Source organism: Triplophysa rosa, linkage group LG23 (genome assembly GCF_024868665.1).
Source record: "Triplophysa rosa linkage group LG23, Trosa_1v2, whole genome shotgun sequence".
Classification (NCBI taxonomy): domain Eukaryota; kingdom Metazoa; phylum Chordata; class Actinopteri; order Cypriniformes; family Nemacheilidae; genus Triplophysa; species Triplophysa rosa.
Genome location: NC_079912.1, coordinates 12,432,777 through 12,450,658, shown reverse-complemented (window position 1 = coordinate 12,450,658; position 17,882 = coordinate 12,432,777). Strand labels below are relative to the sequence as shown.

General features: G+C 37.2%; 1 protein-coding gene across 3 annotated transcripts in view; it reads right to left on the bottom strand.

Moving 5' to 3' along the window:
- mllt10 (MLLT10 histone lysine methyltransferase DOT1L cofactor) overlaps positions 1-15,366 on the bottom strand; it is a 47,675-nt gene extending 32,309 nt beyond the window's left edge. The window contains exons 1-5 of one of the 3 annotated variants that reach the window (XM_057322890.1): positions 14,270-15,366; positions 11,737-11,816; positions 4,852-4,906; positions 1,570-1,679; positions 488-591 (exon numbers count right to left, since the gene is read on the bottom strand). In XM_057322890.1, the coding sequence (XP_057178873.1) occupies positions 488-591; positions 1,570-1,679; positions 4,852-4,906; positions 11,737-11,816; positions 14,270-14,432 (512 nt within the window). In that variant the 5' untranslated portion in view covers positions 14,433-15,366. The remainder of the gene's footprint in view (positions 1-487; positions 592-1,569; positions 1,680-4,851; positions 4,907-11,736; positions 11,817-14,269) is intronic. The other 2 variants (XM_057322888.1, XM_057322889.1) reach the window with 2 other exon arrangements.
- Positions 15,367-17,882: the final 2,516 nt, after the last annotated feature.

Below are 17,882 nucleotides of genomic sequence, written 5' to 3'. Positions count from 1 at the left end.
GCAAAAAACAGAGAGGCAGAACTGAGGTGGTCACTAAAAAGTTGAAATATTCCATTTGCCCTCAATTGGGATCTGTCTGCTCTATCGCCTAAAGATGAGCTTAAAGAGTAGAAATGCTTTTAACTCCAACATTTACAGCATTTCTAATACCCAGAGAAACATTAGTGAGAAAACATTAGTGATCGGCATTCCCCCAACTGGCTATATTGAATTCTGAATTATGTGCTTTTTGGTGATAAACTTGGTGACCATTATAATAATTATATGCCCAAGAGAAAAAAACATAAACGGGCACATTCAGATATTCACTTAGAGAGACCCCAATGTATAGCAAAACGTTAACTATTACTCCAGATAAAACTCGTGTTTGTTTATAGATGTTAATTTGTGTTGATAAAATTTTTACCCCCTACAGATTGACAAATGGCTTGAATGAAGACATAAACATGCTTAAATGATTCAGAAAAAGCACAGTCATGTGACTCACCATGTGACGTGAAAGGCCTGTCGGCAGCCATGTTTGTTACATGTCATGCAAGCTCCAGTAGCAGCTTTGCTCTCACGGCCTTGTTCCTCGCAGATGTAGCACGTCTACACAAATAAATGAAATAAAAACAAGTTACCAGGCTGATTCTTCACACACAGAAACAGAAAAATCTTGAAAGCATTTATTACGGTATATAACGCATTGCTGTTTGACCCAACGCTTGTCTAGCATGAAGGCTCTCCCAATTTAACAAGTCTCTCCGAGGCCGCCCTTCCCAGCGCCTCCATTATTAGGCAAGTGATAACCATGCCATTTTAAATTGGCTCACAGTGAGGCCTCAATTACCAACAGAGCTGAATCTATTTTATCTCTGATTTTAAACCCACTATTTCAAGCATGAGATTAAAGTGGCCTCCTTAGTCCTGCAAGTCATCAGACACAGTACTAAATCCAAATCATATAACACTAACTGATTGTTTTGTAGTTATCTACTGCATTGAAGGGCATCCATAGAAAACAGAACGTAATTACGTTTTCAAATGAAACATGAAAGAAGAGGTGTCATGATGGCATATCCCCTAAGTACCTGAGCTAACAGTGTTTTATTAACCCTCACGGTTGAGTTGAAAAAGTTTTAGAACAATGTCTAAACATTTAGACATTCTCAAGTTACAGTAATGCACCATAATTCAATGCCATCAGAATACAAGAAATACACATGGTTGCACGTTTATAATAAGATTTAACAGGTATAATTTGCTCTTTTTACACAATCTTTGTTTATTTTTAAACAATGTGAATCATAAGTTTGACTCATTTAGCCTTGTGAGCTGTAATGCTAACGTACTGTGTTTATTCAAGACTGATAAATGTGGCACTCAGTGCCTTATGAAAACATGCTCACAGCATAGGCCTAAACTCCATTCTCGCATACTGTTTACTCTGCTGAGCTGATTTATGAGACCCTCATGTTGAGTCTTTGCTTTCCAACTGATATCATCACACTTATTGCAATAGGAACACATGTAACACAATTAGGTGTGTGTTGTACAAAGTGGTCACGCCGAGGTTATGGAACTTACCTTGTTATAACGCTCGTGAGGGACAGACTGAAGCACGATGGGCTCCATGGTGGAAACATTGGCGAACTCAACCTCTGGGATGTAAAGAGCACAAACCACATGGGCCCAACCTAAACAACACAACACCACATACAATCAAGCAGAGGCTTAGATGGAGACCAAATTACTCCTGTATTTCTATGGGAAATTCCTTTAAATCTAGAAAAGCAATGCTAAACATCACCAACATTTCAGTCACATTTGCAAGTAAAAATTATTAAGAGCAAATATGGAAAATTAGACAACCACGCCATTGGAGTGACACCTGGTACCCAATAAAATGTATTAACTTTATGTAACAGCATTACAATAAAATAGGGCTGTCAAACAATCAATCACGATTAATCGCATCCAGAATAAAAGTTTTTTTATGTGTCTGTGTACTGTGCAGATTACTTTTAATTTTTAGAAACATGCACATACCTGCATATATTTAAGAAAATAATAAATAAAGAATTAAAAGACATTTATATTTAATTTAAATTATTGGCAAATATAAATAAATACATATACATATTTCCTAAATATGTATACATGTATGTGTATATCTATGTGTTTAAAAATATAAAATAAATATGCAAAATAGATAGACATATATTACAGGGCTCCAGACCAGCTCCAGCACTGTAGCCCCTGACTGAAAATTTTCACAGCGAACAGCGAGTCGTAGTAATGCGCTCACATTGTGAGCGTGTAAACTTGACTATGACGACCTGGATCGTGCGCGGGAAACATCAGTGATGCGAGTGACCCGCACAGTTGACTATCACAGGCAGCCTGCACTGGTGGCGGGCTCGCGTTCTACTCGTCTTTCCACATGAAATAACAACTAGAAGAAATTCCAAATTTGCAGGTCTCACATGCGCGAGTACTTGTAAAAAATGCTCGCGCTGTCTCAAAAACTAGTCGCAAAATGCGACCATTTAGTCGCAGTCTGGAGGCCTGTATTATGTAAACACAAACTTTTATTCTGGATGCGATATATCATTTAACACCCCTACAATAAAAGCTACATAAATCATTTTTCACGGTTTGCTTTTCGCTACTTTCCACCTAAATCAACGGAGAAAGCTAGCTAAAGTTTGTTAATGCAACCATTTCCATAGAATGTGGTTCAAACATCAGATTATGCATATTTTTGTAAATATGCGTTTTGTTTAATGGCATAATTTATGATCTTTAAATGGCATAATAACTTTATTGAAGACAGTAAACATTTAAGATGTTTTATTGTTAAAAGGCATAAAACAACAAAAGCTTAAAGGCCAATACAGACAAGTACTAATATCAAGCCTGTAATAGAGACCATGGTCATTTGTTTGCTTACAGTCATGCCTATGGGCCTATATGCCTGGCTTCCTCTACTGTGTGAATAACACTTATTAAAGCGTGTGGGCTAAGTGTCACCACATAAAGAGGGAACACCAGGATTGGATAAAATGGCATATTTTCTTCTGCCTACAGTCTAGACTTAGTGTGGAACCATAGGGTGTCAACCACACGCATACTACATAAATATTATATCATAATTACAGGCTCCCACCATCTTAGCTTTTCTTCACATCAGCTGTCTTTTAACCACAAAACCACTACATTCCTTGAAGTTGGTTTAATAACCCTATTTCGCAAGCGGGTGCAAATGAGTTCTATTTATTCAGTGTAATGACTTAGCAGCAGGACTAAACTTAAAGGTGAACCTATGAACTGTCTTTGACCCCAGCCTAAAGGGACAAGGAGGTGGGTTTTTTTGTTTTGAAGTCCCTCCAAGAATCCAGCAGAAGCCTATAAACCAGGCAATAAAAAAACCAAGCACACCCCAAAGAACTTCTAACCCCTCAAACAGAAGGGTGGCTTTCTTGAAAAGAACAATTTGCCCAAGATGTTCTTAACTGCATGTACACAACACTAATCTTGTATTCCTCAAATTCTTGTTTAACGAATGAATGAATGGATAAAACAACAACCGGTCTAGCACGAAGAAGGGGAGGAAGGGGGTCAGAGCTGAATTTGGAATGGTAAAAGATTTCACTCTATAGCTGATCACAAATAGTGCACACCTCTATTTTTAGAAAAATATTTTGCTAGTTAAAACAATTGCTTTAATCAAAATATGACATTGTTTGGTCAAACATGACTTATCCTACTCATAAACAACTCCAGGAATTTCAATATGCTTTTAAATTTCAGGCAAAAAGACATTACATGGTTTGAAACTGCTCAACCGTAAGCCTGGGGCCATGATGTTTCCCTCATGGCCGCTAAATAGCTCATCGCCCCTAAAGATGGGGCATGGTCCCGCAGCTGTGTCCCATGCCATGTTTACAGTCTCTGAACTGCCCTCACCGTGAACCCTGAGCATGAAGAACAGAAGTCCGTTCTCAGCCCCACAATGACCCCGCTGAGACCGCCCACTCATAAAAATAAGGTGAGATAGATAAACACACTTCCTAACCCCCCTCTTCTCAATTATTAAAAAAAGGTAAATTAATTCAGCAAAGCTTTAACCCACTTTTGCAACTAAAAATACAAGATTAAGAAAAAACACCTGATTGATTCGAAAGCATTTTTGATGACCTCAAAAAAACAACAACAGTGTAACAAGGCCTGTAATCTCCCTATGAAGTCCAAATTATGTTGAATATTGACATAATTCAGTAGAGAATAATTTTGTCTACATAATAGATTATTGACGGGACCGTATGCAACATCTGTTTTACATCTGTTTTATTTTATTTTACTCTCAACAGTATCAGCAGCATCTTTTGACGGCAGAATGATCTGTGATCACATTAAAAGGTTCTGGAGAATGGCTGCAATACTCCATATTAGAAAATCAAATTGTTTTTTGATGTTCATTAGAGGTGTAAAAAAGTGTGTTATTGTGAGCACAGCGTGCACTACTCCCAAGAGCTCACATCTTTTTAATATCTTTTAGAAAGTGTTAATTCGTCCAAAAAATAAGACTTTCTGCTAGGATTTCAGAAGGCTTAACGAATGTGGCATTTGAGAATAAAAAAAATCCTACAATACAATATCCAACAAGTGACTTATTTCTGAAAAGATTTTATTAAACATTTCGTCTGATGCAATGCAAAACATCAATAGCTCCCGTTTCTGGATACCGGTCTGTATTTAGCCACTGAGTTTCTACAGTCAATTCCTGCCACCGGCATTTCAAGTGGATGGATAAATTATTCCTTAAAAAACATTATTTGTAAAAGATGGTGAAGTTAGAGGTCTTACCTCCATTGTCTGTTCGTTTCAGGGCTCCATCTTTGTGGGGACACAGCTCACATCTCTGAAAAGAGAAGAGAAATAACATGAATCCACTCGCATTCAATCATCTGCAGGCCAGACACGGCTCTGATGGTTTTCAGGAACTCTGGGCAACAAACTAAGGCAAAGTTTGAGGGTTAGACATAATTTGCTTCTTTGAAACCAGAAAGCAGAGCATCCCGGCAAAACTGATCAATGAAACTGAAGACAAGTGCCTTCGATAGAAGACTGAAACTGGGAAACATCCGCTGCTGTAACCCAGAAGAACTGCTGTTACATATAAGAATAAAATGTGACCTGTTCTGCTATAGGAGAAAAACAGGTTTAGACAAACTGTTTCAAAGATATAGACCAAAACATAACCTTTTAAAACAGGTTGAATGATTTTCCAGAATAATCCAGCAAAGACAATTCTTCTGAAGGCAGCAAAATAGAAACAAAAGAGCTTGTCGAAAGAACCCTTACGCATAAACAATGACATTTCACTCATCTACTCATCTTAAAATGTTTATCTAATAAAGCTTTGAACAGGGTTAGATATTGGGGCAAAACATTATGCTTGGAACCATGCCATTATGTGCCACATACCACTATGTTCAATGTTTTTAAACTTCTGCTCAGTCGGCTGTCCTCCTCCTCTTTGTTACAGGTGGTGGACAGTCCTCCTTCTTCAGAGGTCTGCCAGCTCGGCTTTCTCCCCCTCCACCCTTTAATCTTTGGAAGTGGCAAAGCAGGGCATAAATGGAGAAAATTGGCTCATTTTTAGTATGTGGAGGAATAAAGTGCAGAAATGTGGTTTCATAATTAGGATTTCTGTTTTAAAAAAAGGTTAAGAGATGTTTGGTAGTGCAAGCTACGATCTTCACACATCTTTGGGGTATTGACATAATTGCAAAAAAGCAACAAAAATATTACCACAGAACACACCTGTAGACAAAAAGAAGGAAGGAAAAATCCTGTTTCATTACAGAACAGGAGCAGAAGGCATTAAATATGGCCTGTAACCTCAAAAGGCGTGATGTGGGACACTGTTTTGGTATAAATCCAGACCGTTCCTCAATAAATAACCACATAATGGGTTGCATAACAGGTTTCCCTTTGTGACACATATTCTTCTGGTCTAAACTGCCACTTTCATTTCATGTCTCATAGCTGCTGAGCTTTCAAAGGAAACTGCTTTAACTGCCAGTGCAACTGTGTCTATCCTTACCATTCATGTTTCCTTCACCCAACCACCATATTCTGGGTTTTTTTTCATAACAGAATGGTGTTTATCGAAGGTTACGTTTTATTCAAGATATTATCTTTCACTACCATGCACAAAACATGCTACATTTCCAGAAAGTTTTATTTTGTGAACCGATTCAGAAATATTCAGAAAGTTTACATGAGAAACTGTGGGAAAAGTTGGCGATCAATGCAATCTCCCGGGTTCTTATGATTGGCAAACAAATCATTATCTCACTGCAGTAAACAAATTGTACCTCACTTTTGGTGGTTTTCTGTGTAAATATAACCAAAATAGGGATTTTTAAATTAAATGTGTGAGCAAATACTCGCCGACTACGTTTACTTTTACTTTTACGTTTACGTTTAATGCGATTACTTCCAATAATCAGACTAAGGACCAGTGTTAATTTCGTTAACGAAAACTATGATGAAAAGTATTCGTTAACGACATGTTTTCACTGACGAAAACGAGATGATAACTAAATAAAAATGAATGCATTATAACGAAAACTGTAATAAAAATATACTGACATTTTCGTCAACTAATAAAAACGAGACGAAAATATTCTTGTCCCACCTGGCGGACATCAGTTTGCGCGCATGTGCTGCTTATCTCATATAAATGGCAGAGAGAAGTCTCTGGGAGAAGTGGAAGCACAGACATGTATTCTGTGTCTCCACGCGGTTTACAAAGCGTCTTATTTTCCTTCACGATCGCCGGTAAAACGCCGCAAACTTGAAGCGCGACTGCAGGCGAGTCACCCCGAAACACATTACGAAGGCAGCACAAAGGTTTTTATATGCCTATGTTAATTTAACACGAGCTGCTGCATAACGTGAAATGCAACATAGAGTCAGCCAAAAGAAACCAGCGCTGTCCTCTACTGATTATAGAAGTGATGAAGTGAGTCGAACTGTACATTCCAACCAAATATGTAACATGTTTGCATGACTAAAGAAATGTAATACAATTTATATAATATGTCTTTTTGAAAGCTATTCTCATTCATTGCTGTATCAAGCAAAGACAGTGTGCCCTTTCTTCAAAGAGGCATGCCATGAGCCAATAGCCTTTGAGTGTGAGCCGTGTCAGAGCGTTTCATTGGTTGAATGAACTGAATGAACACGCCCTACTTAACGAGTCAATTGAGTCAAATGGAATTGAACGAACTGGAACATGTCGTTCATGGTCTAATACTCTGCGTTCCAACAATGCATATCTAGTTACTGGAATTTTCTGAAAAATAAAGGTAATGACCTGGTTTAATTTTATTCTAAGGTGAAGTAAATTATGTCAAAACAGTTGAATCTTTGTATGGAACATTTAATTACACCAAGTAAATGATTTAAACCATTTAGATTTTAGTAGACTAAATATAATGTATATTTATTCGACTAAAATGTTTTTCATATTTCGTCGACTAAAACTAGACTAAAACTAAAATGATGGGGTTGACTAAAATGTGACTAAAACTAAATTGCATTTTCGTCAAAAGACTATGACTAAAACTAAATCAAAATTTGCTGTCAAAATTAACACTGCTAAGGACTTAATCAGAAGTAACATGTTTACATGACACAAGAACACCTCTTTGCTCCCGTATACATGAGAGTTGTATTAACTTAGTCTGATTATTTGCTATAATAAACAGCACAAACGATGATCTCAGATACAGTAGGTGTGTGTTACTGGCTACAGTTTTAAAGAGTACATAACTAGGGATTTTTAAGGTCCTGCTTTGGTTTATGGAGTGTCCAAAAACAAGTTTATGTATATAGAAGGTGTGAAAACACTATTATTTCGTAATAATAGGCAGTTATTCTTACCTTACTTCTTGACTGACTCTCAAATGATTTGTTCCGCAATTTATTTGTCTAATCCCCTCTTTTCCGCTAGCGTAGTCTGATGTGATTGGTCAGATGGACTAGTCTGCTGTGATTGGTCTACCGCGAATGAGGCTCACAAGCTACAGTGTTTGGGGGAGGACAGTGAAGTTTTTGTGGGCAGTCCTAGCAAAACGTAGGCGGGGACTATATATAGTGACGAAAATCCACGGCGGTTCGCGAATCGGACTAGGGACGACTTGTTTGCGTGATTCAGAGTCAACTCCCTTTTTACCTAGCCAATAACTTTGTTATTCATTCACCTTTGGATATAAAACTTGGCAGACTGCTTACTTTCAAACACAGCAACATTACACACTGCATGAAATGTAATTTTCATGATCTCAGGTGATGTACTCTTTAATATATTCACGTCAAATGCAAAAGCGTTATAACTTATGTGGATGTATTTTATGGTTAATCGTCGCCGTGATGAATTTAGAAATATGATGGAAAATGCCTTTGCAGCGGTGGTGCACGCTGTCATCGCGTTTGCGATGTTTCTTTATCAAGATAAGTTGACGGTAAAACTTCAGACTGTCATAATTACCATGAATTTGCACTTAAGGAGCGTGACAAAAGCACATGCGCACCTTGGTCAGAGCAGCATAAATGCGATTAAGGTGTTTACATGCCTTCTTATTGTGATTAAAATCGGTGTACTTATATGTTACTTTGATTATGCTTACTGCGATTATGACAGGGTTTGAATTTGCGACCATTTGGGTCGCATATGCTCCCGAAATTTAAAATGTGCGACCTCAAAATATATTTGGGAGCATTTGTGCGAAATGTCCATTTTGTTGTGGTGCGACCTGTTTTGATTACTGTACAGAGCGTTCGCTATTACTGCACACAGTATGTGCGTGCTGTGAGCTACAGTGACCGGCCATTCACACAGAATGCGTCTTTCTACTCCGTGACGCTACTTTATCATCGTTTTTCTATATAAATGCACTAGATGGACACATTTGACTGTTCGCGAGCGTCTCGCGCATTAGCGGTACCGCACAGCTGAACAGCAGCAGACTGTTACACAAGTATAGCAATTGCAAGTTCACATTACGTTAAATTAAATACAATCACAAGCAAACCTCCTCAAAAAGCGATCGTGTTCCCCTCACATATGCTCAAAATAAGCATATAACATGATGTGTTTATAGTTTTAACTGTTTCTCTGTATGCCATGAGGAAAAATAAGGGTTCAGAAAGAGGACAGAAGGAGGACAGCGTGATATCATCTCTTTCCTCTCACCTATCTAATTTAAAGGGATATTTCACCCAAAAATGAAAATTCTGTCATCATTTACTCACCTTCGAGTTGTTGCAAATCTGTAAAAATGTCTTTGTTCTGATGAACACAGAGAAAGATATTTGGAAGAATGCTTATAACCAAACAGATCCTGCCCCCATTGACTCTATAGTAGGAAAAATGACTTTATCTTTTTTTTGTTCTGTTGAACACAAAAGAAGACATTTTGAAGAATGTAGGACACCAAACAGTTCTGAGGCACTTTTGACTACCATTGCATTTTCAGCGATGCTGACACCGGATGCACTGTCATGTGGCTCGTGTGTTTGGTTGAGTTGCAATCTAAGGAGGAGTCAGAAAGCTTCCAAAACTACCTTAATTTGCGTTTCTGGGGAAAATGGAGGTCATACAGATGTTAAACTACTTGGTGAGTAATTAATGGCAAATTCTTCATTTTTGACCAGAGTTACCCTTTAATGTTAAAGTTGTTACAATTTTGTATTTGACTATTCAGACAGACCACCATGGTATTAATTTTCGGGTGGGTGTAAATTTTTGCTGGTGCTCCTAACTCGTGAAGGAAGTTGGAAGCACCAGTGCTACCAAGGAAAAAAGTTTATTTAGAGCCTTGTTTTGAACTTAATCGCATTATTTCGATCTAATTATTGCGTTTACATGAGGTAAAGTGTATCGCAATATTGCCAAAATCCTATTATAATCGCATTATGAGGGTGCATGTAAACGTAGTCACTGTTGTGTTGGGCAATATTCTCTATAGTCAGATTGTTCTACTGCCAGCCTGTGGATCGCCGACACACGGTAGTATCGAGGGACGGGGCAATTTATGAATTTATCTATGACAAGCTGGATTTGAGGACAAAAACAGAAGCTTAAGTGGCTAGAAAATACTCATGTGTGACTGCAATTAGGATTCTATTAGAATGTAAGTTCAGTGCAGTTGGCAACATTGTTACTTCCCACTGCAACCTTTTAAACGAGAGACAGTAAACTATTGCTGTAAGTCAATATCATTATCCAATCGCTGCATTGATGCCCTGTGAATAACAGTGTGCTGTTATTACTTGATTGCCAAACGGTAACAACTCTTGCGCTGGTTTTAAACACTCACGCAAAGCAATTCCTGCAAGGAAAAGCCAGAGCCGCACGCATTACAAGCTATCTTGTGCGCGGGAAAACTCGAAGCCTAGCCCGCACATTATAAACTCTCTCTGGCGTGAGGAAAAGCCTAAGCAAGCTCTCTAGCACGGCGATATCCGCAATGCGCGTTTGTAATATTAATTTGCAACATTTATTGGCAAACAGCCAACTATCGTCTAGGGAATCAGCTATCCCCGAGTATCGTCGATACACGATAGTATGGTCAATTGGAACAACCCTAAGACATTGACAACCCCTGCTGTGCTGACACATTTGATATATACATATATAGTTGTGAACCATAAAATCTAAACAGAGAACAATGTATTTTGATAAACACTCAAAAACAACAAACCAGCCAAAATGCAGTTAAAATACCAAACAAAACAAAATCATAAACATCTGTACTTTGTAGTTTTGTACAGATAGTCATGGTGGATCTCTAGTCGACTTCTCGACATGATTTATTTAACATGACAAAACAAGTTCAATCACACAGTTCGGAAGTGTACAAGACAACTGATATAAACACAGAAAAACACAGAATTTGCATAAAAGCTACCTAAAATAAGGTATTATATGTCTTGAAAAAATATATGTTATCTAATCCAGGAAATGGGTCAGTTGCTGGAAAGTATAGCTTTAAACCATAGAATAAAAAATCATCTAGAAAACTGACGGGAGCAGTATATGCATTGTACCTAAACTGTAAATGGTTAATAATGGGCAAGCATACAACTACTAGCATTTGAGTGTAACAACAATTCTGCCTCAAAGAAACAAATAACATATTCAGCTTTATCTAAAAGTGCAACAGTACCATTGTGTAAAGTGATGACGTGAGTGACTGTTCTGCACTTGCCAGTTCGTTTTCTCCTAAACATCTTAATAACTGGCCTAAATGTGCATTAAGTCAAAACTAATGTCAGGAATCTAAATAGTATGCTTTGATTTGAATTATTTTTGTGGTCAAACATAGATAAAAACAGCTGGATTTCACCCCAACTGTATTGCTCAATGTCAATACAACTGCCCTGCAATCCAGCCCAGAAGCATACCCAGTCACACAACTGACCTAAATAAATAAAGCTTCCTGATCACAGAGATCCTATGTCATTCATTTAGTGTCCGACCCTCATTCCACCTACCAAAGTTTGCATTAGTAACTTGGCACCTGTTGTGCTACAGAAAAACATTGGGGATCAATTTACCAGTTCAAAGAATCAATAACAAATATCTCATTGACTGTCAAATATAACCTGCAAACAAACCCAATATGTACAAAAAAAGGACGGCGAAAGACTTGTATAAAAGATATGGAAACTCACCACCCTGGCAGCTCGCTCCTGTGATTCACATTTCCTACAGAACCAGGGGCCTGTGGGGACTTGGACAATTCCATAGCAGGCTGAAACAACAAGAATAAAGGACAGATGATATAAAGAGACTGTCTTCCAACTACTGTGTAACACACAACTTTAGTTTTTTTATTTTGAATGGTAAGAAAAGTTAAGGAGTTTTTGGAAGATATCTTTTAACACAAAACTCATCCTTACAAACCATGTATATTGTTTTGTGTTTCCATTTTATCAGAAAAGCTATGCCAATAACGGCAACAAATTGCAACAAAATGCAATTATGTATTGACTAACTTAATTGCGATGCTAGTTGCTAAACAATGATTTAAGACAAGTCTTAAATATGTTTACCAGCAAGACAAATAATCACTTAATATTAGGCCTGTACGATTAATCGTATTTTAATCATGTTAACCATTTATGCTTCCCACATTTAATTTAGCATAATATCCTAATATATTTTTCTACTTTTTTTGCGAAACCTACAGACAAATATGAAAAGTGACCATACGTAATAATTTATTTAAAAATAAAAAATGGAGTAGCAAGTAGGGCTGTCACAATTATTAAATAATCGTCTCATCGCGATTGTTTGACCTCATCGCGATGGTTTCAGATCATCGCAATTATCGCACATCTCTATAGAAGACACTAGGGGGAGCTGTAGTGCATCTGCATATTGCATATTTTATTATATATATTGTAACTAAAGCATGGTAATACTTGTAAAATGTACCACCACAACACAATCACTTTAAAAAAAACTAAAGCATATATCATAAAAATAACCTGCAGTTCAATTTAATATTATTTCAGTGTGAAAACCAGTCTACCAAAATCTCATTAACATAGAAGTAAACTTTTTTTCTAGTCTTGCAAGTGAGAAAAAAACAGACTAGAAGCTTTTCTATGACTGATAGCATTTTAATGGTGGCTTCAATTCACACCTGATCAATTTACTTCATTTACAAGTATTTGGCGGTTGTATTATAGACAGGTAAAAGCCTAAACCTTCAGTATGATGACCCAATTTTTTCCGATGTATTTCCAAGAAAAAGAACATAGTCTTTATATTCAGAACAATATGGTCGTTTCAAAGCTGAATAAAAAATGTATGAGAATTAAAAGTCAAAGCTCTAAAACAGACAATTAATCGTCATAATCGCAATGATTTATTAGACAATTAATCGTCAGCCAAATTTCATAATCGTGACAGCCCTAGTAGCAAGCTTTCATTCCCAAGGTCACAAAATGTTAATTTTTTTGGGCGAGTGTTTAGATGATTGGTTCTAAACATTGGTTCTATGATTGGCGTGCTTTGAAAAAAAACGGTGTTTAAAAAGTTCAATGGCAGCAGATTATAACATATTCATTGGCTGTAAAGTATAGGCCTAATAAACATGATGAAGTGAAATTAAAAACAAGAGTTCTGAACTGACAATAAAATCGTGCTTATTAACCATGATCAATTTTAGCAAAATAATCATGATTATCATTGTCCCTACCTAATATAAAATCAAACTCTCCATTCAATAACACTAACCAACAGTAAGAAAACTCCAGTTTACTAGTACTTTCAATTGTTACTAGAATATAACTTATAGTATGGCTATAAAATATAAAACTCCAGAAAATCCAGTGCAGCTCCACACCTTAACCTCGCAGCAACTCTTTACAATAGGTTTAAAGATTACAATCATAAACATTTTCATGAAGGAAGCATAGCTCCAAGACAATCTGAACTGATGATAGTGCTATCAAACAATCTAACATCCAACAACATGCAATAGAAGTTAGAAATTCAGAGCAAACTCCTACACAGCATCATAGAAACTATGTCTGATCATCTTTAAAGCAGTCACATGTCCTACAAGTTTCTGAAATCAAGTTTATCTAAAACGTTTATCTACCGCAAACAATACGTACAAAATATACAAGACAAGTGAAGATAAAGCGTGACCCTAAGAATGGTTAGTTTAGTTATTTGTCTATATTTGACAGCTTAGATGGCTGGGCATAACTGTGTTCTACGCTTTACTGTAATGACCTCGAGGGCTTGTCTGAGTGTCTGACACATGTCTGTTTTCATATCTGTGACTGACACGTTGCTGGAACAGCAAAAAAAAGTCGAGATAATGAACAGCCATGAACGACATGCTGTTAGTGCTCTTGCTAACCGCAAAACATTAGCACGCAGACGGAACTTTCCTCGCAAGAACAGGTACACGTTACAAAACACAGCGAATCGACAGTTAAAACAAGCAAAATGTTTCAATGGTCGTCCCAGTGTCATAAAAAAGCGCCAGGTCACGTTAAATTTTCGTCACACTGTGCGGTCGGTTGAGCTGAGCTGAGCTAAGCTCGGCTAGGCTATGCTATGCTAATCCTCTCGCCTCAACAGCAGGGAACTTATCAAAACATCCGCCTCGTACATGTCTCCCGTAAAGAAAATAAAAACACATATCGACTCAAGGCACGTGAATGCTGTTGTCTTTATATTTACCTTGATGGACGGCAACATTACACCCGTGACCGTCGCAGTAGACTAAAGGGTTTTCGGCCCAGCCTCTTTCATCTGAGCAGACGCAGCAACCTCCGATCATCTCCTTCATAGTACTCGCCGAGTCGTCGTCTTCCTCTGGCAGATACAACTCGCTGGATACCATCTACCACCACAACACAAAGAGCAACAAAAAGGCGATCGGGCGTTTGTCTCGCGAATCCCTATCTCCACTGAAAGTCGAAGTTTAAGTCCCATTTCGATGAAAAGCCATATTTCAGTCGCATTGGTGTTTAAGCGGGTTTTTTGGGCTCAACACACAAACCCTGTCCTGAAGATTCTCGCAAAAGCGCATGCGCGGAACGCGCTGAAAGGAGGGTGCCCGAAGACTAGCGACAGGCCTTGTGGGTTGTTTGATACACGCGACGAGCGCCATTCATTTTTTCCGCTGGTGGGGGCGTGCGACGGTGCACTGCTACAAGCAAAATTTTGGAGTTGTTTTTTTTGCATTGAGGTGACAACGTATGATGTGAGGAGCACATGTGGCTTCCACGTATAGAAACGAGGCCTACAATTCTGCAGTAAGCAGATTGCGGTTACACATGCTGTTTCATTAAGGTGCGAAATAACTTGTCAAAATTAATTACCAGTTTCACCTCAGAACAGAAGAATTCACATAAGTAGGCCTATAGGTGATGTTTTCTTCCGACTTTGTGGAATACACCTATCTATTTGGAAGATGGGAAGAAGTAATTCCAATTAGGCTAAAGTATACACTAAGTAAATATATCAAAATAAAGGCTCATTTACTCTAACGCGTATTCAGTATTGAAGACTCGATGAAGCAGCCACCATGAGGTTATTTATTTATTAATTAACGATTTTAATAATAAATATCTAAATACAATATCGTTCAAAGATTTAGAATAATAGTAAACTTATCACAACTGCATGCATATGAGACATCTTTCAATTAAAAAAAACTGTAGGCTACTTTTATCAACCGCTGCCTGGGATGCTTTTTGAAAGGAGTTCCTATCTATGATGGTCTCTTATTGACTGCTTTTTGTAATGAAATATTTTGTAATGTTTGCTCAATTATATTTATCTACAAATCTTATTTCAGACATTTATGACGTCTTCAAATCATAGGTTTGTCACAATAAGAAAGACGTTTTCTTTACATTTCTCGCGGTTTAAGTCAGGTTGTAAAGTGACGAGTTATTATAATCTTTATAACGTGTTTCTTTGTAAGATGAAATTTAATAGCCTAAAGATGTATTCATGATATATGACACATTTGTACTGTTTTCTTATCTGGCTTCGTGTAATGTTAAATGGGCTTCGAGGTAAAAAAAAACTTGACCAGTCATGTCCCAAAACAGAAGGAAAGATAAGAAAAGTAAGACTCTCATTGCCTACAAAAACAACTCAAAAGGTCAGCTAATAAATTATTCGCATCATTCTACATTGTTGTGACGTCATAGCACCCCAAAATGTTTTTCTAAAGACCTTCATGTGTAAAGAGCCTAGGCAGGCATAAAATTAGCATTAATGACAATGAATGATTGGATGACGCTCTACACTATTTTTAATATTGTATTATTTTCACATTGTCATGTATTACAATTTTGTTTAAATTATTATATTAGTTTAATCACCAGTTTATAAAAACGGCTTTTAAAAATAGTTGTAGTTTACAAAACATGTGCCCTTTAAAATATTGCAATAAAGTTTCTTTTGTAAAATTAACTTTTTGTACCCTACATTTTTTTTACACATCTAGACTAGTTACGCTCTTCCAAAAATTGTGTGCTATTCCCTAATAAAGAATTTTCCTTAGGCACCTATTTGCTTGTAATCCACAGAAGGAAATAAATAAATCACACACCACCTTGTAGGCTATCTTGAATAGCCTATAACAAAAAAAGCGTCGTGCTTTTACACCTATCATACTTTGTCCTATTTTGTTAATGACTTAAAATAATACAATTACGTAAGCAAATTTGGAAATATTTTTTGCAAAAACCTGGGTATACGGATAAGTCATTTGAAACCGTTTCAAGGCCTGTATGGGATGAATTTTAAGACGGAGCGAAGATGAACTCGAGGCATGAACTTTGCAATTGGAAGAGTCTGAGTTTGATTGTAGTACGATATGTATTTATGCAAAGACTTGTGGGTAACTCGCGGGCAAACACACACACACACACAACACACACAAGCAGATATGACACGTCAGGGTGAAAGGTTATTTCAGCCCACCCCCAACCAGCTAACTCTGTAAATTCAGGTTAAAAATGCTGGGGATCCTGAACCCGTGGCTTCTGTAATATATTTGATACGATGAAGATCAAGCGTTTTATATTTTTTGGCATTAAGTAACAAATTACTACTGATCCTTGCATACGGGCACATGGAATTGAGATTTTGAGTTGAACAAGGGAACGAGTGTTGTTTGTGTGTCTCGTGTAACTTAGGCACTACAGAAACACTAGGCTATAGTCATTTAGATATTGTCTCTGCGCACGTGTTTAAAGAAGAGAGAAAACAATCGTTTTGTATACATTTAAATTTTTGTCCTACGAGAAGTTCTCTTGCCATATACTGTCGGTCGCTTAACATTTACTAGGCTACACCATTTAATAAACACTCTTCGACAACATTAACTTAGTGGAGCAGTCACGCAATGTTTTGATTGTGCTTGAACTTTTAACAAGATGTTTATCTCACAACTTCCTCCATGACTCGGTTTATCACGAATACAAGGAAAAACTAAACCGTTGGCTAAATGTGTCAATACTGTAAATAAAAGTCAATATTCCATATTACCGCAAGACTTATGGTGTTATTTTCTAAAATAACTGGACAACTTCGAAGGAAACGTGCTCTTTGTTCTCCTATTGTTTGGCAAAGCGCGACGAACAAACGTCCTCTTACCTCACACGCTCTCTAATGTGCAAACCTTCTTCTTCAAACTTTGAGCTAGCGATCCTTCGCGAAAAGTGCGCGCGCATTTGTTAATACTCATAACTTTATAATAAATTGGGTGCACTGCGCTTTTACATTTGTCACCGGTCGTGTTTCGCATGCTGTTTGAGTCTCGCACGTTGTAGTGAGGTAGCCTACGCGGGGGCTAGCCCGTCACGTCCAAGGGTCCGGGGGCCATCCTGATTTTATTGCAGGGAACAGAATTGTCCCAAGATAACCATAAGAAAACACAATTTTAAACAATGTATATAAAATGTGTAGATTTTAGTCATTCACATATATTCATGTAAAAACTTCCCAATATAAATACTCACGAATAATTAATCACTGCTTTTCCTCAATGACTTACAGCGTAGCTATAGCAATACCTCTTCTGGTTAAAATAAAATTTTAGGATTGCGTTATTTGTCAGATAAACTTGAATTACTTTGTGGAAGTTATAGCTACAGTTAATATTTTACAGAAGTCACTTCCAAAAAATAGTTTATGTGCAGATGTTCTTTACATAGTAGAAAATATATTCTTTATACTAGCCTAATGTAATTCTTGTTTCTAATAAAAATTCAATCAATTTATTTAAAACTAATAAAATCCTTACATTCTGCACGTACCTTGATCAATGGGC